Below are 22,865 nucleotides of genomic sequence, written 5' to 3' on the forward strand. Positions count from 1 at the left end.
TTTTCTTGTTTTGTTTTTAACCAACCCATCAAATTGTTTTATATTGTGTTGGATGAAATCTGAGTGATATCCATTTATCTTGGTTGCCCTGCACTGCCCTTATTTTCACATCTTTATATCTTTACAAATTAGAGCCACTACCCGAATGAGTGAGTGGAGAAACATACCAAAATTCTTCCATACAGTGAAAGAGGGGTTACTGAATGGTTTGATGAGCCTGAAAAATATGTGAATCATATGCTCACAGCCCTTACGGTCACCAGTTCTCAACCCAATTCCACACCGGTGTGAGATTTGACAACCTCTTGTGTTTGTTAAATGTTATGAAGCAAACTTGCAACCCTTTTGGGGGCCTGAAGAGGCAACTAACTAGCTATTATTCTGGTGCAATTCTTTAAAATCCTTTTTGTTTTGGCTTCTACAATCACATATTATTACCTCACCAGGTTGATATGGAGAGCTTGTATTTACATTTACACATTGAGCAGACACAGAGCAGCCTTGGCATTACCTTGGTTTGTGTCTTTGATGAATGTAAGTCCAATACTCACTCTCTTCTCTACTTTGGGGAAATATGTGACTCTTTAGCTGCTAAGTGCTCCACTATGTTCAGCTAGTAGCTAACTTTGTTTATCTGCTGTTTGGTGCTGGCCAGGTATTGTACAGTAGCTCTATCAGACCTTTTCACTGAAAACTGCTGCCTGTTGCTTTTGAAAACAATGATGATAAGAGCGATGAGACTGAACCAAAAATGTAAAGTTGTGGGTCATAAAACCAAAACAATGAGCTGAAAGATAGGAATCCATAGAGTTCAGGGGAACTCCACAGTTGAGTGAAAATTCTCTGCGGTTTTGTCACTGCGACCGACCTCTTTCATATTTCAAATGGTCATTTAATTCATTATTAATATGAAAATATGAATAAGACCAAAATATGAACATCAACATTATCTTAAACTGACACAAGAAACCAGGCAAGTAATGAGGTGTTTAATAAATAACAGCATGAACAACACAACAATAACAACAACATTAAAAGCTTGAATTCATTTTGTATATATACACATACTGTATATATTTTCATATTTGACTGTATAAACTATAAATATGACATGCAGTCCTCATAACTTAAAACAACCAGGACTTCTCAGACTGAGGTAGGGTCAGGGGCCAAAGGGTTGGATAGATGAAGCTGTTTCTGTGTGTGTGTCTGTGTGTGTATATGTGTGTGTGTAAGTGTGTGTGTATGTGTGGAGGTGGGGAAGAGGATTACAGTATTGGCAATAAAGCTGCAGTGGCTGTTTAGTAGAAATGTGTGTGCTTGGTTCATAGTTCAGTGGTCAGGAGTTGTCCTCCCCAGTCAGTGCCCCAGTCGTCCCGCCCAAGACTTCCTGCTGAGAACACACACGCATGCAGCATTGATGCGGATGAAACGCCAGGCTGTCCGTTCCTTGAAGATGGTCAGGGCGCTCACAAATATGTGTGTGTTGGTGCAGTAGGAGTTCCAGTGGCGACTGTCAATGCCGAGACAGCCCGAGGTGCCTGATCTGGTGCCCTGTTTGCCACCTCGTCCCCCTGGCCTTCCCCCGTTTGCAGTCCCGGAGCCTCTGTGCGTTGGGGACCGACACGTAGTCTCGTAGAAGAACTGTTTCTTCACCACGTTGTTGATTGTGACGTTGGGCAGCACTGTCACCTCATTCCCAGCTATGTCTGTGGCTCGTGTCAGGTTGCCCACCCAGGTATTTATGCTGTCACATACTGAGTACTCTCCTCGGTGCATGGTATGTGATCCTGCTCTGCGCCTTACTCTCACCCCACTCACCCCTTCAATGTCATAGCCCTCACCTTCCAGGGCATCATGTGATGGGGCCACCTCGCTGAAGACAACACGGGGCGAGGAGCGGTAACGTCTCTTGGAGAAGAGCTTGGGGTCCACTACTGGGTTGAAGGGGTCTGGGGGGGAGTCTGACGTAGATTGCCTGACGACAGGGCTCCTATCTTGGGTGTATGAAGCTGCCCGATGGGGCCTCTTGGTCCTGTGGTGGCTGGTCCTATGATGCTCTTGTGAAGAATGGTGTTCAGAGAGGTGGTCCCCCGCTGTGGTCTGCTTCTGTCCTGCTCTGTGATTGGCTGCCGTCTGCTGTCCGACTTTGTGGTTGGCTGCCCCGGCGCACCGGGCCAATCCACCTCCCATGTTCTGTACAGCCTGGACGCCGATCAGGAGGAGCAGGACCAGTGGTGACGACCTCATGGGCACACGTCCTGAACCGAGCACAAGGGGGAAAAAAAGTTCAGATATTGTGCCTGTATGTCTTGCTTATTGAAAGGAGAAAAAATATATATATCTTTCCTTTTTCACTTGTCTCTAAATGTTACTGGTTGTTTGTTTTTTTGTTTATGTTTTTATGAATTGAAAAAGTGAATAAAAAGTATATGAAATCTTTTTGGAAGCTCAAATATGAGGATTTGCTATATACATTTTTTAACACTTTGTCAGGTACAATAAGCAATTTGAAGGCATTTCTTATGGCTCTGAAAAGGTGAGATGGGCTGTCATTTATCTTTATTCAGTCGCGCTGGATTAGCTGATTAGCATCAGGTGTTTTCAATATGCGTCTCAATGATTGGCTCATTCACACATCGACTAAGAGACTAGTGACATCCAATCATGTTCATGCAGGTGCACAGCGCGGGCATTACAACCTGTTACTATCAATGTCTGCTGGTTTGCGCATACATTCATGGCCTGACACAGTCCTGTTTCTCGTGTTGGATTACTTGATACCAGGATAAAAACCCTGGGAAGTTTCCTGGATTTGCTGTCGGAACCGAGGCAGTCTCCGTCAGGGGACTCTTCGTCGGATTTCCACTCACCATTATGCCGGGGCCTAAGCTAAGCTGCTGCGCTTCTTGTGCATTCACTCACAGCCGGTCAATGGCATTGCATGTGTTGCCAGGTTGTGTTTGCTTGGCGATGCCAATAAGATGCGGCAGCATCGTTGTTGGTTATTTCTCGGTTGAGCCTGGCTGGCTGTGCTGGCGCTGGTCAAGAGTCAATTCGTAACGACTGAATGACTTATTAGCACGTTGGCTCCTGCTTGCAGCTGATGATGTGTTGCTGGCTGTTTACTTTGCTATGCAGCTGAGTCTGTGTATTCATTTGAAATCTCTATTGCAGTGTTGGTTTGATTTGCAATGTGTATTTATTTGCATTTGGTTTTGTGTTTTGCCTTGCTGTGAATGTCCTAATGTATACATTTGTTTACTCCTGCATGGGCGCAACTTGTTTTGGGCACATTTTTCCCTGGCAGATTGTAATTGTTTGTTACTGTTGTTGTCTTTTACTTAAAGCACGTGTTTTTAGATGATCACTAGAGTATTCGTTACAACTAAATTAGCTGCTGAATCTTTTAGTCCATTTTCTGCACCACAGGGCATCTTTGGTCCTCGTAATAGAACATGACTTGTTTTGTGTATTGCTGTGCTGAGTGTTTATGCGTAGCCTACCTGTGGAATGTGTCCAGTTGAAGTGGGAGCCCCTGTGGACTCTAGAGCCAGACTCCAGTGCAGGCCGGGCCCCTCATGCCTGCCATCTGGACCCCCTGAACTACAGTTCTGTAACACACAAATACAGACAAAAGACTTAACTTAAACACATTGCTTCATGATTTAGCCTTTTATGTGCAGCAGTGAATTCTATGTTGTGGGATCCATATTTTACTGAAACTGGTTACTGACACAAAAATGGAATTTATTTTCTATCCTTGAGATGGCCCATTGGTCATATAGTATATGTAAAGTTTTCTTCTTTTTAGACTGACATACCGTTTCAGTTACCAGTTAGAACAAGTAGTAAAATAGTGAGTAAAGTACTCACTCCTATCAAAACTCATAGACAACCACTGCTCTCACAGGCATACAGAATTTACCATTGTCTGACCTTATCTCATACAAAGTACACACACACTCACCATGTTTAACTCTAAGAGTTTAGACTTGCCATACGTTGGAATGTGTGGCACTTCACACCTCCGTTTATTTATTTATATATATATATATATATATATATATATATATATGTGTATTTATTTATATATGTATATGTATATGTATTTATTTATATATGTATATGTATATGTATTTATTTATATGTATTTATTTATATATATATATATATGTATTTATTTATATATATATATATATATATATATATATATAAAATGCACACACTTTTTTGACCGTAAAGCCCTTCAACATGGATCCTTAATGGGGGAAGTTAACACATACAAACAGTGTCTTCCTCAGACACAAGTGCCATGCATGCGCATGTATGAATGCATGTAAGGGTGTTTGTATGAATAGTTTGCATTGATGTGTATGAATACACACACCCCCTCTCTCACAAACACTCAGAAGGTTACTGAGGTGTGTTGAAACTGGAATGTCAGTGACTTATCTCCAATGTTCTGTAAAACCCACCTTACTGGTACATTGTTGGAATACTAACAAGTTTATTAGTGTTTAGTTCAACATGTTTCATTTTACAACCTTGTTGTGAGAAAAGAACGTCCTGGCTGGAGATATAGAAAACATCGGAAGTGAATCATGATTATGTTTGCAAAGATCAAACATCTAGTTTTTTATTGGCACTTGGGTCTTCTAGATTTACTTTCATTGAAATCCTCAGTGTAGCATATAACAACCAGAAGAGGTCAGTGTTGTCTGCATAGACCACAAATCAAAGACAACGTACAGGCAGATGAGAAATATCAGGATGTCACTGACCCTGTTCCCATCAGAAATAGAAACTCTGATGCATGAGAGCAATTTATTTTATATCACTTTTCAGTTATTTTCCAACAAACCAAGAGTACTTGTTAGTCTATATGGCAGTGGTAGAGATAAACTATAGTAATGTCTACACATATACTCTAGTATTGTATTTTAAGAAACTTGTACTTGAGTATTTAATATTTGTTTATGCTTCTTTTCCACTACCTTACTTTTACCCCACCACATTTAAATATAACTATAGTTACTGAAAACGATTTTTAAGACAGCCTTCCACTTTTCACATACATCCTATTGTGATTATACTGTATGTGATATATTTGCACGGGTATTTTAAAAATAGTTTTCGGAGGTGGAGAAAGCCATTGTTTTAGACTTTCGAGTGATATCTTTTGGTTTCAATAAACACAATCGTACACATGCACGCCTACACACTCACACACATATGGAGTTGGTCCAAACAGGCAGTGAGTTGATTGATCCCGGCTGACGGGCAGCTCACTATTTACATGGCCCAGGGTGAGCCTGGAGGATCCTAATGTTAAAAATATGTGGCTTGTGTTTAATACCAGTGGAGCCAGCGTAAACACTGCAACGTAGGAGCACAGGGGTCAGAGCGGTTTAGAAAGCACCTTTTGACTTATGGGATTACTTCAGCACTGGATCACAATCTGCCTGGCTATCCCTCCGACCCCTTCACACAAATACTGTATGCAAAATAACAAAAGCGCACACACGCACCGCCATACAAGCTTGTGAGATGCTCCTGTGGCTTTCAGTGAACAATGCTTCGACATCCTCCGAATGTTGTTTGTGTGTCGTATGGTTTTGCGGTTTCTGCTCCATAAATTGTGTAAAAGTTAAAATATTCTCCACATTTTTAGGGTGAAGACCAAGCCTGGAATAGGAAATGTTAGATGAAATGGTGCAATGGATTTTACATGCAAGTGTACATCCTACATCAAACTGGAGGGGGGGGGGTCCATATGGTACTGATAAAACAGGAAGTCTGAGTTCTGTGTGAGGCTCCCTGCACTTTGACGTGCACAGGACAGTAAGCTGTTTTACTCTTTAGTGTCCAGGGCAGAAAAAACAATCTCACAAATGCACATGGGAGATGCCCTGACGAGTTGGAGACAGTTCTGCTCACATGTACCAGCCAAATAATGACAAAGGTATTCCAAACCATTGAAGCAAATACCACAGAAATGACAGCCACAATATGGTTCATATTTCCAGACACTGAACATACTGTATTAACACACACTCGCATAAACAAAGCAGTTGTTGGATATCCTTTTATGATTCATGCCTTGTACAGTTTGCACCAAGGAGGATGTTTATGAGAACAGACTTTGTAAAACGGCCTCATGTGGCTTGCTGCAGCGTCCCCTTGCTCGAAGAAGGTTCCCCTTCTCACAACACGCTGATTCCCCAGCTTTGCCAAACTGTAAATCAAGACCATCTCCGTTGACTCATGCATCACTTTCAAATTCTACAAAGGCATGAGCGTTCTAGGCACCACATGGCACTACCTGGTTAAGCAAGATTGCCAAAGTTGATGAAAGTATGTGGAATGAAAAGATGCGTCACACAGCTGCAAGGTCATGACCTGGGAAACCAATCATTGGGCCGCATGAGAGGAAAACACTTCAGCCGGAGACTAATTACTTAGCCCAAGGCAGTGGAGCCCAGCCACACATTTACTGGTACTGACAAAGCAGTGTTTGCCAGTAACACATTTTCATTAAGTGTGCCAGTCCACAAGATGCTCCATTGATCAGACTCTGGTACCTACAAGCTGCCAAATTACAGCATGTGGTTACAGTACGGTGTGTTGAGTGTGATACAATTACAACAAGGCAGGTGGGCCAAATCATGAGCAGTTCAGGAGAGTGTTGCCTGCCATCAATCCGAGATTAGTTTACATTTAGCGGGGGTTTCTTCCTATCTGTGTGGTACATGAGTCATTAGATACAAGTCCTTGTTAAAAGACGTGCAGGAGCGGCACGTCAACAGTTCTCTCGAACAAACTCACATCTCTCCATCGGAGCGATGACAACAGCATCAGATTATGAGGGGGTGAGAAAGAGAGACTGACAGCTGCAGAGATGGAGAGAAAGGTGATGCAGAGGAAAAGAGAGCAAGGTAAACAGTGTCTCTCATCAAGTCAGTGTAGTGCAGTTCCTCCTGCTGTCATCCACGGGAAATGATTATCAAAGAGGGACCACTGCCAGGTCAACTTGCTCTCTTTTCCTCTTTTACACGCATCCAAATGTTTGAAGACATATCTATTTCCTCTAATAAAATGGTGTGTAAACGCGTTTCTCAATGCTTGATAATTGCAACGACTTATAAGGATTGGTCTTTGAGGACCAAGCAACTTTTTTGTTTGGAGAGTGTTTCACTTGAATTGAAACTCTTGAGTTCAAGTTGAGGGTTGCAACAGAACTCGTATATGCATCAGATTCCTTTTTCCATTAGAAACATATTCATAATTGCAAATTCCTCCATTTGTCATCTAGCCACTGTTTCATTCACTGTTGTAATTGAAGCTTGTAATCTACTGAAAAACAATCTGCTCGTTACAGGTCAGACAAGCCACCTCGTGAAACTAATACAACTGCCAAAATACTGCCATGAATCAAGTTTTTGTCATGCAAAATGATGTCATGCAGCGTCTGTTAAAAGTGCAATGAAGTTACACTCTTGAGAAGCTGTCAGTGAGGCTGGCTATTCTTGGAAACACTTTAAAAGTCTTGTGTGTTTAATACACAGCACCGGTTGGACAGTCAGAAAATTCTACCTTTTAAAAAGGTAGTATTTTTTTTCCAGAAAATCTGTAAATATCAACATTTAAATGTTGCTTATAATTCTGCTTGATTTTATGTTAAGCAGCCATTACATAACCATTTGAAGAAACTGTTTTTAAAAGTATTTCTTTGCCACCATGAGCAGTAAATTCCAGTCATTCTGTGGTTAAAAAAAAAATCAATATAATTGCACATTGTAATACAAATACATAGCAGTCAAATTGTGAAAATTAAACCAAGGACGCCTGATGCCCGCTGCCACTACCAGAGCCGTATACATTGTCTCTACGTCATTCCTCCGCAGTCCAAAGATGGTAAATTCTGTTCACTGGTTGCAAAAAGCCAAGATGGCGACGGCTGTAATCCAAGATGGGGACGGACAAATCGCCAAACTCAAGGCTTCAAAACGCCGGTCCACTTCTTATATACAGTCTATGGGTTATTCTTATATTTCCTTAAGTCCAACTTCACTTTGGCATGGTGCAACTGAGTGTGGCTTTAAGTGAGGATGGTAATGACGTGTTGTTCCATATCACATCAAAACATGGCAGATAAGACTGTGGATACAGGTAAAAGAGCCCATTATTGATACTATTCAAAACCAGCCCGCCGTTTTAGTTCCAGGCTAGCGGAAAAAATACAAAAAGTGGAAGCTATCAGACTTTAGAAATGTGATAGTTTAAATGTGAGTAGCAGAGATGGAGATCAGCCTCTGCCCTGTCCCTTCCCCTCGTCTTCATGTTTAAAAGACATTTGCTGTGAGAACCAATGCAACTGTTGTCCATCAGGGATACTTCAAACACAGGACACAGGAAGAGAGTGACGGGCACATGCAACCTGTTAAAGCACTTGGCTCCGCAGTGCAATGACAAATGATGCAAGATATGCAGAATAAAAGAACATTTACTGTACAAACTGTATGAACTAACCAAACTCTACAATGTGGGGAAAAAAAGAACGCATGTGCAGTTTTTGACATCAGCTTGTATTAGCTTCAGCTTGATGTTTTTACTGGGTGCTGCAATAAAATATGCCTGGCGTGTTCAACACAAAGCTAAAATGTGTTTCCAACTTTCTCTAAGAACAAAAGACTGACCTTATATTAAACTTAGCTGGCTGATACTGGCATACGTGTGTGTGTGTGTGTGTGTGTGTGTGTGTGTGTGTGTGTGTGTGTGTGTGTGCGCGCGCGCGCGCGTGTGTCTATATACTGTATGTATGTATGTATATATGTATGTGTATATATATATATATATATATATATATATATATATATATACTGTATTCAAACACATTCTGCCTTCTCTCCTAGGCCTGGCAAATAAAATTTGCTACAAAAAAGGTTCCTTTCCTGAAGCACAACTCAAAGTTTTCATCCAGCCAAAAGAAATCAACATAAATGGAAATCATTTTACTAAAGAGTACATCCCTTATGTCTTCGTAGAAAGGACAGTAAAACAAAAAGTACCCCTCATTCTCAACTTCCCGAGCTCACACAACAAATGGATTCTGTCCTTCTCTGCAGTGGAATTAAACACAACGCTCTCTAGGTGTTATGGTAATGTTCCTGAGCGTAACTGTGAATATAGGGATCTTTGTCTTTTGTTTAAGTTATACTTTACATAACGTTCTGCACTATAGTTATTCTTTATGAGACAAAAAGTTCATAACTTTTGTTTACACCATATATCAACAGACCGTTTTTCTCTATTCATGACAAACAGTTTGGTCCTAATCTCCTGAATATCACAAAGTAATCTGGTCTGGAAAATGAATGACGCCTCGTTCATATTAAACAGAGATTTCAAACCTTTAGCCCAGGAATGGCCATGCATAATATAATAGCCATCCTATGAAATATCTTTTTTCAGTTAGTCTCTGATCAGACATCTTCACAAGTCTATTCCACAGACGAAGCATTTGAGACTTATGCCTCATGTTTGGAGGTTCCCAACCCATATCTCCCCACTAATTGCCAAAACCGAAGCAGATTTGTGAACTCCCAAGAAGGATCTAATAGCTCTGTGATGCACAGTGTTACAACTTGTGTGGTCGCGAAAACCCCAAACACCAGAAACCTAGACACATGACATACACATGAATTATAGAGTTGTGTATAAGTATGGAGTCCTAGATTAACCCCAATGTTTAGCTTTGTTTACTACAGATCCCAGTGCTCTTCCCACTGACTGAGCGAGGACATTGACAGCTTATTTAAATGACATGTGTTCGTCAAGAGTAATGCCAAGATATTTATACTGGTCACTGTTCAGTTGTTAAAAACAACTTCAGTTGTTCAACTGAACTTCTCTCTAATGATTTTCGTCTAAAATGTACTATTCGTGTTTTGTACACATTCAGCATAATCTGCAGATCTTTCTCCTGTTCAGCAAGTAAAACTACATTGTTCGCATATAATAACATGCCCACCGTCAGATAATCAACTTTAACCCCCAAATTAGAAGCTTTAATTTGAAGAGCTAAATCATTAATATAAATGGGAAAACAATGTTGGAGACAAAACATCTCCTTGCTTCACACCAAATTTTTCGAGAAACCAACCAGTGTATTCATAAACTTGAACATGGGCAACAGGTGCTCGATAAAGAGACTTAATGGCAAAATAAAACTTTCCGTTAACACCAGAATCTAATAACCTATATTGAAGAAGTTCCTTATTAATCCAGTCAAATGCCTTCTGGAAATCAATAAAACAAACAAATGTAGACCGATTCTCCTTAATATTTGCACGTATAATGGAAGTGACTACACACATATGATCAATACATGCTCTGGCTTTTCTAAATCCATTGTGCTCGTCTACAAGAAAACCTGTCCTGTCAATGTGGTTTACAAGTTTGTCAAGTAAAAGTGAAGAATACAATATACAACACACACAGCTAATAAGATGTATACCCATATAACTGAGAGGCAGCTTAGGGTCGTTTTTTGAAGATTTAAAAATAGGTTTAATAACAGACTTCTGCCACCGAGTCGGGAATAATTCCGCGGTCAAAACAATACTGAAACAACTCGTACAACACTTTCAACAGCCAGGTGACATCAACACTCAACACTTAAATATTTACGTTTCACAGTACGTAACATCTTTTCAATTTCTTTTTCTTTTCCTCGAATTCTATCTTCTGCCCTTCCTTCAGTTCTTACATCTGAGAAATGATTTTTCAGCTGTTCTTAGATTGTCCCATAACATCTGCATATCTTGGTTCCAGTGAGGTTTGTAAGATTTGTATGAAGCCTTTATGGCTATTACTCTCTTAAGGCATTTATTCAATGCTGTATTGACACCACCACTCATATCATACCAAGCGTCCAGATCCTTTTGGCTGTTTTTAATGTATCCCAACTGCTCAATAAGGTCCAGCAATATGATGTTACATTGGTTAGAGGACAAAAATGAATCAGGGAGTTGCTTTTGTAATATGCTTTAACAAACATTATATATATTTATATCTATATATTTATTTTTATATATGTATGTATGTATGTATGTATATATGTATATATATATATATTGCTATTTATCTATCTGTGTTCAGGGCATCTTGACAATATCAGGGAAGCAGGGAGCCAAGGTGTGGAAACTAAAAGGAACAGACTTTGGCAATGAGCCAGTGTCTTCATACTGCTGTTTTGTGACTTTCTATGGTTCTTTCTGTCTGACAGTCTGTCTCTCATTTATCCCGGCTCTCCCTGCTCCTGGAATCTGACCTAATGTTCTTCTTCTCTCACGCTTAGAAGCCAGAGGTAACTTCCTGGATACATGGCCATTTCTGTGTATAGCAAAAGTGTGCAGGTGCAAAGCACTGCTCTTGCGGATTATCTATAATTTCCTTGTGTTTTGGGAAAATTACACAACAAAACCGGTATTCGACCTTTGCCTTATCAAACCAAGACTGTGTGTGTGTTTGTTTTTTGTGTTGTGGGCTACCAATAATTGGCTACTGCTTCAGAAGCTGTAAAATTATTTCTCTAAAGACATGCCAAAAACCAAAACAATGGAGTTTCGATTAGCATAGAAGGAATTTGTTTTGGAAATGGCATAATTCAAACTGTTGGACTTGGATGTCTGCATATGGCTCCACTTTTACTCTGTTTTTCACTAATGCACAAAATCAAGGTATTAAGTCAAGAGGGGAAAACTGTGCCAATGCAGTTTAGCTTGTGCCAATGCCTTCTAAATTTGTCCCACATTACTGTCAGACAATAGGTGCAATAACATGCATTATGTATGTGAATTTTAAGTCAACATACACTCTTAATGTCTTGCTTTTTCTTAGATGTAGCAAGGCTCAGAGGAACTTCAACATTGACGAGGCTCCTATTCCTTTCCAAGATACTGAAACACAGTTCCAGGAACCACAGGCTTTAAGTTTGGCATATACTGTATCTCTCTGGGCTTTATCTTCTTTTCAGCTGAGACTTTGCACGTCTTCAGATATGCATTCGTGCTACATGTGGTAAAACTTTTAAGTCGGCTCTTGGCACAGTATTAGTTCCAGAGTTTTTTCTTATTTGCAAGGGCAACCCTGAGACAAAGCAGAGACATGACTACAATGTAACCCCAGTATTTTCCCAGTTGTCACACATTGTCCTAGAGTAAGTCGAACACTGATTCATCATAATAGAAAGATTGAATCCTTGTGGTATTTGTGAATGGAATCCAAAATAAACAAAAAATAATCTGAGGGCAAAATTCAGCAATAATTGCATTTGGAAGAAAGGGATAAGTAACAAATAGAACATTTAAACAATACAGGACAAGACAATGCAGCGCTCTGTACACAGAGAAGTATTTTTTTGTTTTGTTTTGTTTTATTAAATAATGTGGTTTCTAGCTCATTCAGAGAAAAAAAACCCTGCCTGTTATGTAATATAGATTGTTTTGTAGATGTTCATAAACAAATGGGCAATATGTTGTGGCTTGCATAGCAAACAATTAAGATACATTTAGTAAAAAGGCTCAATGGCAATAGGAATGAGCCCTTTCCTCTAGCATGTAATGTATATGTATATATATCACAAGGTGTATTCACATTGCAGTGGAACATTAATGATATTGTGCTTCGTGTTCCACGTTGGTCGGCACTCCCAGCTGTACTAATTGATGCCTCAATGTTACAATGCTAATGGTGCTAGCAGTAGATCAGTCTGTTTCAGGGACTCAGTGTTTTTGGAACAAATATTTTGCCAAGCCAAAATCTTCTTTTTGTCTGGTCTTGATATGAGGTCTTTTTCCTTTTTTTTTTTTTCATTGTACAGTTCTGAAAATTCAGAAACAAGAAATATGTTTTTCGGCCATCTTTCAGTCCAAGCAGTCGTCAACAACGATTGGCTGTGCACACAAAAGTCAGCACAACTCGGGTCAATGTCTAACATATTAGTGCATCGCAGAGCCATCGCAACGCACCACATACACAGTATCGGAGGAGGCGTTTTTCTGCAATAATGTGAACTTTGAGCTTTGTGTCTTAATTCTACTATCAAAAGTTTGTCACAAACAATGCATTTTAGTGGTATGATGCTGTTTGGCAATAAGGCAAAACCGCAGCCAGAACCCCCCCCCCCCCCCCCACACTTCCTACAACCGGGCCCATCCCCAGTCAACCCACCCTCTCCCTGTCCTGGACCAACAGACGTGGGAGGCCGGTCCTCCAGGCCTTGAAGGCAGGCCGAACACAATGATTAACATGTTTTCCAGACCCCTACTTTTTATGACCTTGACATTCAACAATCTTCTCATGACAAGTGTTTAATCTTTTGGCATGGCCGTGGTAATAACTCCCCTTTCCTTGTGAGAATCTAACATCCCACAGTGGAGCACTGAGACAAAGAGGCAGGAATGCCTGTCTGGCCACGGACGGAGATGTAGACAGAGGGGATGGAGAGGAAGGAATCAGAGACATCAAGGGATGGGGAGAGGCAAGTTAAGGAGGGCGGGGCACATATGGGCAATGAGATGCCTTGGGAATTTGGCAAATAAAGAAGGATCTGATACAAAGAAGCAGAGCATGAAAGTACAAGGTTGTAGGGGAGCAGAAATTGAGACAAAGAGGAGTTCAAGGACTGGGAAGGAGGGAGGGAGGAATTAAGGCTCTGGGGAGTTGCAAAGAGTTGAGGAGTAAGAGACACATGGAGTTTCATTGCTGTGTCTTTACTCTCAATAACTTTAACAGAAAACAACATTTCTCCCCTTTCTGCTCCAGCAGGCAGAAAACCATCTGTCTCAGAGGTCTTTTAGCTCATGTTGCTTATTTTCTCCCAGGGCATCTACCGAAGCAGAACTTCAAAAGGTTCTATGTTGTCCAAGCAGAGGTTCACTCATGTTCATACTAATCCATCCGGAGAGTATATCAGCATGCAAGCGATTGAAACACTGATCAGGGGAAATAAATCTCAGTTGTGTGTCTGATAAAGATCACTGAATAATGTTGGAGTGAGTCATTAAATTCATTATCTTGAGTTTTATTTGACTCATCTTACGATCTAATATATGCTCTGAATGCGTCTTTCACAGCTCGTAACCTCGACAAAATTGAGCGTATAGATTTGCATGTGACACTTTGACTGCATGCAGTCACAACAGCAAAACAAAGCGATTGTGAGTGAGTCACCCAGGTAAATTTGCCGCAGAAATAAAACGTGGGCGTCAATAGACAGATGCACTCACTCAGACACCCAAGTTTTTCCATTACGCCCCACTTGTGTGATGCCATGAGCATGGGTGTTGGCCCATAGACGCATATTGGGTATATGTTGCGTCAGCCATTAAGAAACGCATGTACAGTATTACTATTCTCTTGCGCTGCACAATAAACATATAAATATTCTCCACATCTGAAGGGTAGCTGGGGTGGAGAGCTAATCAATGAGAGAAGTTCTGTGAAGATAATGGACTAAATTTAACATGAAAGTCTCTACTGTTTGAGAGGAAAAGTGAAAGTGCTCGGCTGCAGGCTAATCTCAAGCTTTGCCTTTCAATTTAAATTGGTGTAACATGGATTTGATTTGTTAAACTTAATTCAATTTTCTTTGGGCCCGGTTGTTTGGGGGCAAAGAGTCAGTCAGCCAGCCAGCCAGCACGGCACCTCTGAAACATGTAGAGATTAAGTATCTCACTCCAGGATACCGAAGTAAAATAGGTAAAGCCCTCACTTGCATGACGACATCCTGCTGCCATGTGGCCTTAAAGAGCAATCATGCATAACTGTCAGCCTTTTTGCAGTAACCTCAAATCCTGATTTTGCCGTTATATTTAAGCCATGCGTGGCTTAGTGAATAGCAGTGTTGGTTGGTTGAGACTACAATATCTCAACATCTATTGGTTGGATTGCCTTAACATTTTGTGCAGACATGTATGGTCTTCAGAGGAAGAATGATCTTCTCTGTGAAATATCTCTATGCTTAAGTTTATAACCGAATGCCAGTAAAATAAATGCTATTTCCTTTGGCCTCTGCTGTACTTTGCGATTACTGCTGATTAGTGATTCTTAGCATGCTCCTATCTTGGCGCTAACATGGTAAGCATGTCTGCTTAACATTAGCATGTTAGCATTGTCATGGTGAGCATGCTACCATTACTGAAACCACTTGGAGTCTGAAGCTGTGTTCTCCATTTAAGCAAACTAGTGCCATCCACTTCTAGCTATAGAGGGCCTTGTCAGGACTGAATCCTCTGAAGAGTGGAAAAAATATGATCTTGTCGTCACTTCTAGCATTTGTTTGATTACAGTCTCACCCCTCTCACTGAAGACTTGACCCCTTGGCCTTTTTTGTATTCTGTGTGGTCTGAAAAATCATTCCGTCATTTCTTTCTCTCTCGGCTTCTGTGTCTCTCTGCCTCCCTATCTCCTTAAGTCCATATCTCCCTCCCCTCCCCTCCCCTCCCTCCCTCTTTTACCCCTCTAGCTGATGTCAACCACCTGTCTGCTTGGGACCTCCCAGGCCCATCCTCTGTCTGTTAGCAGCATGCTGTGTTCAGCGTGTGAGCAGAGTTATGGTGAAAGAGATGTAGAGGCTACTTTCCAGCAAGACTGCATGTGTGTTTGTGTGTATGTGACCTGCAGCGGGGCTTTAGATGAATTCATATTTGCTGTGGAGTTGGATGCACAGGCTTAATCCAGCAAATAGAAATGGCTTCCTACAGCGTCATCCTCCCCAAAACTCCTCATGACCCACCATTAATCCTCGAGTTTTAACTAAAAAATAACACGATGACAGATAAATCAGATTGTTTGAAAGCAGAGGTGGAGAAAACTGCTTGTAAAGTCACACCTCTGTAGTTTTTCAGATCCTGTCTGGCTAAAACAACTATAAGAAGAATGGCTCCTTATTAATTTCTGCTCATTGTGTAGACCAGTCTGTTATGACTAGCCAGTGGCTCTTTCTCCTGCACACTGTGCATTCCCAAAGCAGTATAATATGAATAAGTGATAAAAAGTGTTTTTACTTTTTTACTTTATTCTTGGGGCGTGTGGGTGTTTGAGTATCCAACATAAACACATGTATACATGCATCATTTGTTTGTTAGAGTAAACTCGATCACTCTGATAAAAAGTACAAATTATCATATGGCTGAAACTTTTTTTTTTTATAACAAAGCATCTGATAGCAGCTGCTAATTGTGAGGCTTTGGAGTGAATTCAAACATTTGAAAGGATCAAGTATTCTTGTTCTGTTGATGGCAACGAGGAGAGATTCATGTTCGGACAAGCTATAGACAAACCTACCAATGGGGATAAAGGGGAAGGAAAGTGAGAGTGAGACGTGTCATCATCGAAAAGTACACACACGCGCACATAAAAAGTGGTTTCAGTGAAACAGTTCAAAACACCAGACGTGCACTAAGTCAACAGATTAAGACCACAACACTGTTATTCTCATAGCCCTGGTAATTTGGTGACTTACCGGCTACTGTGTGTTTGGGCTGCATGCACATGCATGAGAGGAAAGCGAGCCATAACTGAAAGTCATAGAGGCATTTAATGTGGAATGAGCAGGCATGTCTGCACATTTAGTTGTAATTTTTTGTATCTATACAGAGTGTACACACACACACACACACACACACACACACACACACACACACACACACACACACACACACACACGAGTGGAGACATAGAAACAGGCAGACACAGGCAAACATAACCCTTTGATGGAGCACCTGTGGAAATCAGATCTGCAACACAAAGACTGACTTGCATTAACAGTCCTGGATTCAGTTTTCAATGTATAGAGAAGTCCAAACACAGGAGTGTATTATCTTGATTTTGTATAGTGCTGAAAACTAGGTCCATATGGGGGAAAAGGTGCTGGGACAAAAGAATCTGCACATGTCTGACAACAATTCTGTTCAAACCCCCGTAAATTGCAAATGTCAAACAATGTTAGTCGTGATTTCTGTTGAATAAATTTTCTCCCAAACATTGTGAGAAGATGTTTGTAAAGGAAACGTCAACAAGAATTACTGCAGCTCTGGGGGTGACGTCAGGTTTCTATGTTTTCCACATTTCTCCAGTGCCACACGGTTTAGGATCCTGACCTGTGGCGACCTGCAGATCCCCGTTTTCCTCCACAAACACAGACGTAACCCCCTAGTCCAAACTCTGACCTCTTACCTCTCCCACTGGTTTCAGACAGAACACTTTAGCTGGTTCACTTTACACCAGATGTTCTCAGCCAAGTCAGTGCACTGACCTGTGCCAGACCACAGCTCTAGTGACCCAAAAGATAACCGAAGCAGGGTCTGGATTTATAATTTGAACCATGAATTATCATCTCCTCATTTTTCCCAAAAAGGGAAGTTTTGTTCGGGATGTTTAAACATCACTTTCTCACAAAGACGGAGAGCGAGAGCTTATTTTTACCCCTGATAATATGCCTTGTTCTTAAGGTAAATGCATGCATTTAACATGTATAACACAAGATAATGGCAAATACAAAGTGGCTGTTGATTTGAAAAGACATTTTGAAAAATATATGACTTAAAATGCTGGATTGACATGTGACTGTGGCACAGGAAGCCTTACGAGGCGAAGATGCAAAATTACACAAAAATAATGTAATCAATAGTAAAAAAAAGTCTGTTCAACAAGTCAATTTCCTTGGATTTGGGATAAAAAACAAATAGGATAATATTTTGCTACCTGGGAAAGACTTAGTTCATGTCAGGGAGGTAGGAACAAGTTTACATTTTAACTAAGAAAAAAATGTGTTTATCTTCCTCAAGGGATCTTTACGACCCGATAAGACACAATACATCCTGTTTCTGTGTTAAGTAAACAAACCCTTATTACATTTATTTTTTTTGCCAGCTAGCACTGTCATCGATTTTTTTGTAACAATAGTCAAGTCAAATAAAGTCTGGTGGTATGTTGGTAATGAGCAATTTTTTTTGGGGCCTGGAATAAATGTGTGCCACTATAGGAGATTTTCTCCTCAACAACATTAATAATAATTAACATGACTTTTAAATCACATCATATGGTTCCAATCCTTACTGGTCTAAATCACTGTTCTAAATGTAAAGTGTGAAGCTATATAAAATGTGGGCAATAATGAACTTACTGAATAAAAGTCACAATGCAAATCCTCATTCCTTATTTTATGTAGGGATATTTTTGTGCTTTAATGCTCAAAATCCAGCACAGTGCATTAGGGCTTCACAACAGGTGTTACAAGAACAACAATGTTTGATATTGGCTTGTGTTTGCTTGTGTTTAGGTGACATAATTTCAATGATATTTATGTTTATAGTCTTATTTTATAGGTTAGTGTGGTTGGTTTTAACCCCTCAGGTTAAATAGAGGCAATTAAATTGACCACCCAGGTGTGCTGTTGCAGCCTCTCCCCTGCCCAGGTGTCCTATACAACACTCTGCAGTTAGACGGCTCACATCATTCCATCCTTTATGTGTCCAGGGGTTTGAGCTTCTTCTTTCTGTCACAATCTGAGAATAATTTGCATGCCTGTTGAGCTGATGGCTTTGTATTATGTCCCCACACTAGAGAGCACTGAACAAAGCCACAGTTAAATCAAAACACATCTTGAAATCTGACTGTAATGCGTTAACCTTTGAGAAGTTTTTGAACAAGCACAACCTCTATTCATCAAATATTTGCAATTGTATGACATGTATGATAATTTGAGACACAAATAATCAATTTATTAATGTACCCATGTAGCCAATTATGCATTAAGGCATATGCATTTTCATGTCATGAACTCTGACTATTGAGATAAAATGAGAACAAAGTCCCAAGATACCACTGAACACTGTCTAGTCCCCCAACCTGAGCTCATTGGAAAGCGTATTTTAAAGGACATTCTGCGGGTCGTGATAATGCACTTTGGGCTTTTTGCTGTTGTTACTCTGAAAGGGCTACAGTTAGGCTTAGGCAACAAAACTCCTTAGTTAGGTTTAGGAATATCCTCAGGGTCGGGCTTAAAATATGTACGTAAACTAAGTAAAACATACACAACATAACAGAAGTATGGAAAACGTGTCACAAACATCACTTGATATATATTTTTCAAAGGTATGCCATCTCCGGCTTGTCGCATATATGAATGAACGGAGAATTTCCAGTTAAAACTCAGTAGCTACATCCCACTTTAGTTGGACTGCAAAGGATACACATTAATAACACTCACTGACAAATAGTGACATGCAAGATTAAAACAACCATTCCATATTTTTGTTTGGGGAAATAACCCAAATGTCACATAGAAAACAACCCATGGTCTTAGTTAAAATATTTAACTAATTGTAAAGTATCACCTTTATATGCGTAGGTACACTTTGCATGTACGTAGGCAAACTATACCTACGTATACACACACACACACACACACACACACACACACACACACACACACACACACACACACACACACACACACAGGTGCTAACATAGGGAAAGCTGTAATTCAGCTTCAAAGGGAAACCTGAGAGGGTCATGAATAATCAGACATCTTTGTCTGCAGGGGAAAACAGCTGTGTCTATCTGCCCTCCATATACATACACACACTACTTTGTAGGGCTTGAGCTGTTTTTGCCATTGGGAGTTCTTCTGGATTTAATGAATACAATTAAAGGACGGCCATTTCTATTTCAAACTCCAGCCAAAGTTACAGATATCATCCCTTATTGATCCCTTATTAATATCCTGTAACATTATTATGGAACAAAGTGCCCTTTTAGTCGGCAAGCTTCTGGATCTGCATGATTGACGTGAGTCACAAATGAGCCAGCAGTGGAGCCAGCATACATTGCAAACAGCAATGCTCTACTGTAGATTACAATTCTGGGCACAGGCAGTTTAATCGTTGGTTTAAAAACAGCTGATTTTTTTGAAAAAAAGAATTATGTTAGAAAGTAAAATGTTTCTCTGTTGTCTTTACTATATATCAGGCATTGTGGTAAATCTACTGTATTAACATACATACTGTATATTTAGTGGAGCTTACCATTCATGGCTCTGTTGTTGGCCGTGTTCCAGGCTACTGTCGGTCAATGTCACTGTAACAACTATGACAGAACCATGACAATGAACATTCTCCTTCTACGCATGGCTTAATTTCATGTGAAAAACCAGTGGGTGCCTCCATGAGACCATCAAATATAAAATGTAATTTCCTCCCTTTTGGCTAATAATTTTTTGCTTAAAGAGGTGACATGAAATGTAACTTATAAAGAGAATCTATAGGAGGCCACAAACACCTATGCATTAGTCGAGCTTTAAGAGAATGCGCTCTGAATTATCCCGCGTTAACCACATGCACACCATCTCTTGAATGTCATGTAAGATATATAGTCAGACTGCTGAAGCTTTTTCTTTTCACTTCCTCTGTGAACCAACAGAGAGGTGATGAAAACACAGTCCCGTCCCCCCCTCCCCCCTCCCCCGCACACACTGGCAGCAAAATTGAAGCTCGTAAACAATTTAGAACAATTATTTTGTACAGGACGTAGCACCTTTCTCTTAAAAGAGAGCTTTACTCCTTTGCCTACGCTGAAAGTTTTAAAAAGTGTTCTTATCCAACACAGATGCACACACGCACACACACACACACACACACACACACACCACACTGCTATTGAAGCAGACAGTGTATAGATATGTGTGTGAAACCGAACAACAACCCAACAACATCTACGTTTTAACATCTTCTTCACATTCAAATTAAATCAAAATAACACAAGAGGTTTAACGTGACTGGCCAAATGATTGTACCGAAAGGTCACTGCTGAAGCCTTTGGTGTGTGTGATGTTTGTTTGTGTGCGTGAACGTTGGTCCGCGGTGACATTCCTCCCCTGTCAAAGCCCGACAGGAATTCCCTGGTAGGAGTGGCGGGCATGAGGTCTGTGTTTAGCACACACGCTTGCATACACACACAATTATATATCGGAGTGTAAAACATTGATCAGCTGCAAGCACCAGGCCCCACCCAGACATACGGATAACCTCAGCAACACTACTTCATGTCGGGCATTGGAGCTCATCAGAATCTACAAGTCCTTTAAGGGTTGTGTAACATGAGTGGCGAGAGACAGATAGAAAAAGAGGGGGAGAGAAAGAGAGAGAGAAACAGACAGACAGGAAAAAAAGGGGAGAGAAAGAATGAAGGTAACCTGATGTCCCATGAGTTTTCTGAACAGTGAACTGGTTCCCATTGAAGTTTGGAGAACCCCCTTTTTTTTTAAATCTTTACCTCTATTCTCTCTTTCACTCTACATCCTCTCCTCTTCTATTACCTCTCTCCATCTGTGTATACCTGGAAAACTACTGTCTAACTCAAAATTTTGAAAGAACTGAGCCAACACAAATGTAATTTTTATAACCCATCTAAATTTGACTTAGTACCTCCTGTGTGTGTGTGTGTGTGTGTGTGTGTGTGTGTGTGTGTGTGTGTGTGTGTGTGTGTGTCTGGTAGTCAGCTGAAATGTTCTCCCCCCAACAGAGAACTTAACTGGCTGCTGCTGAGCTCAATCTCAATTCAGAGGCTCCACTTTCACTTAATGACAGGTATGGAGAAAACTTCTCTTCTGTCTCTCTGTTTCTCTGTCCTATACACACACATACATACCTCACACATCAACATTTAACATTAATGTTAAATTACAGTTTTAAAAGAATAAGGTAGGACTCACCACCCTGTTAATGCCTCTCTGCTCTCCCAGTGAGGGAAAACTTCCAGATGAACTCTGCTATATTCCACCTCACTCTCTCCAGGCCAAGGGCAGAATTATCCCAATCTCCAAATCCCGCTCCTGCTTTTAAAGCTGTGATCCAGGTCTTGGGCCATTCACTTCTGTCTGTCTCCCTCCCACACTCTTTGGGAAATGGATTGTTCTGAAAGTTTAGTAAAAGGAGTCCCAAAGCTGCTCCCTCCCTCCCGTGTGGCTCACTTCAGGTCCTAGTGCCTACCCTTTCCACATCTACAGCTGCTCATAATTTGCAACTAGCTGCTGTTATTCATCCTCTCCATTCATGTCGGTCTCATTCGCGCTAATCGGTGGAAATACATTTTCACTCTGGGATGATTCAACTACTTTTCATTTGAGACTAGACGTCACCTAATAGCAAGGTCAGGGTATGGCAGTGAAAGCTTCCCAAGAGTGTCGTTGTTGTTCCAGACCTGAGTCATTTCTCTCTTGGCATAAGTACGTAGATTCGCTTGGATATGGACTTGGGGGTGCAACGTGCATCCGCCATGGATGTGGTTAAACCATCAACGTCATTGTTCCACCATTTCGGAAATGTAGTACACTACCATTTTATAATACCCGATGTTGTAAATATGTTCAGTCTTTTGCTATTCAGACATTGAACATGTCTACAGTCCAATTAAATTCATCGAGTTACAAGAATAGAAGTTTGATGGTCTGTTGCAGCCAGGAATTCATCCCCTGCTACTTGTCAATGTCAAATGAGAGAAATTGGTAGATAAAGCAACAAGCAAAGTCGAACCATGCAACTACGATTATCCCCTCACCCTGGGCAGAGATCAGCCACACCCTGCATTCAGCAGGGCCTCCAGGCTCCAGTATCACAACAGTCCCTCTCTGACATTTCTCTCCCTCTCTTGTTTATGCATCTTTATTTTCATGTCTTGTCTTCTCACCCTCTTTCTGGTTCTATGCGTTTCTCTCTTTCACAGCCTCTCTCTGACCTGAACCGTATCGTTGTCAGAGCCCCTGGCGTTGAGCAGACAGCCATCCAACCCCTCTGCTC

The 22,865-nt window shown here is 40.7% G+C and overlaps 1 protein-coding gene across 1 annotated transcript; it reads right to left on the bottom strand.

Moving 5' to 3' along the window:
• Positions 1-974: 974 nt before the first annotated feature.
• Positions 975-21,945, bottom strand: ngfa (nerve growth factor a (beta polypeptide)). The gene is made up of 3 exons (XM_068733167.1): positions 21,782-21,945; positions 3,507-3,614; positions 975-2,261 (listed from the first exon to the last, which is right to left on the bottom strand). Exon 3 carries the CDS (start codon positions 2,248-2,250, stop codon positions 1,360-1,362), a length of 891 nt encoding a protein of 296 aa, XP_068589268.1. The 5' UTR covers positions 2,251-2,261; positions 3,507-3,614; positions 21,782-21,945; the 3' UTR covers positions 975-1,359.
• Positions 21,946-22,865: the final 920 nt, after the last annotated feature.

Source organism: Cebidichthys violaceus, unplaced genomic scaffold, assembly GCF_023349555.1.
Source record: "Cebidichthys violaceus isolate CVI_PGR_0920_01 unplaced genomic scaffold, fCebVio1.0.p SCAF_6, whole genome shotgun sequence".
NCBI lineage: Eukaryota > Metazoa > Chordata > Actinopteri > Perciformes > Stichaeidae > Cebidichthys > Cebidichthys violaceus.

Bases quoted from the DNA above. Each gene is read 5' to 3' on its own strand.
- ngfa (XM_068733167.1), bottom strand. From the start codon at position 2,250: ATGAGGTCGTCACCACTGGTCCTGCTCCTCCTGATCGGCGTCCAGGCT.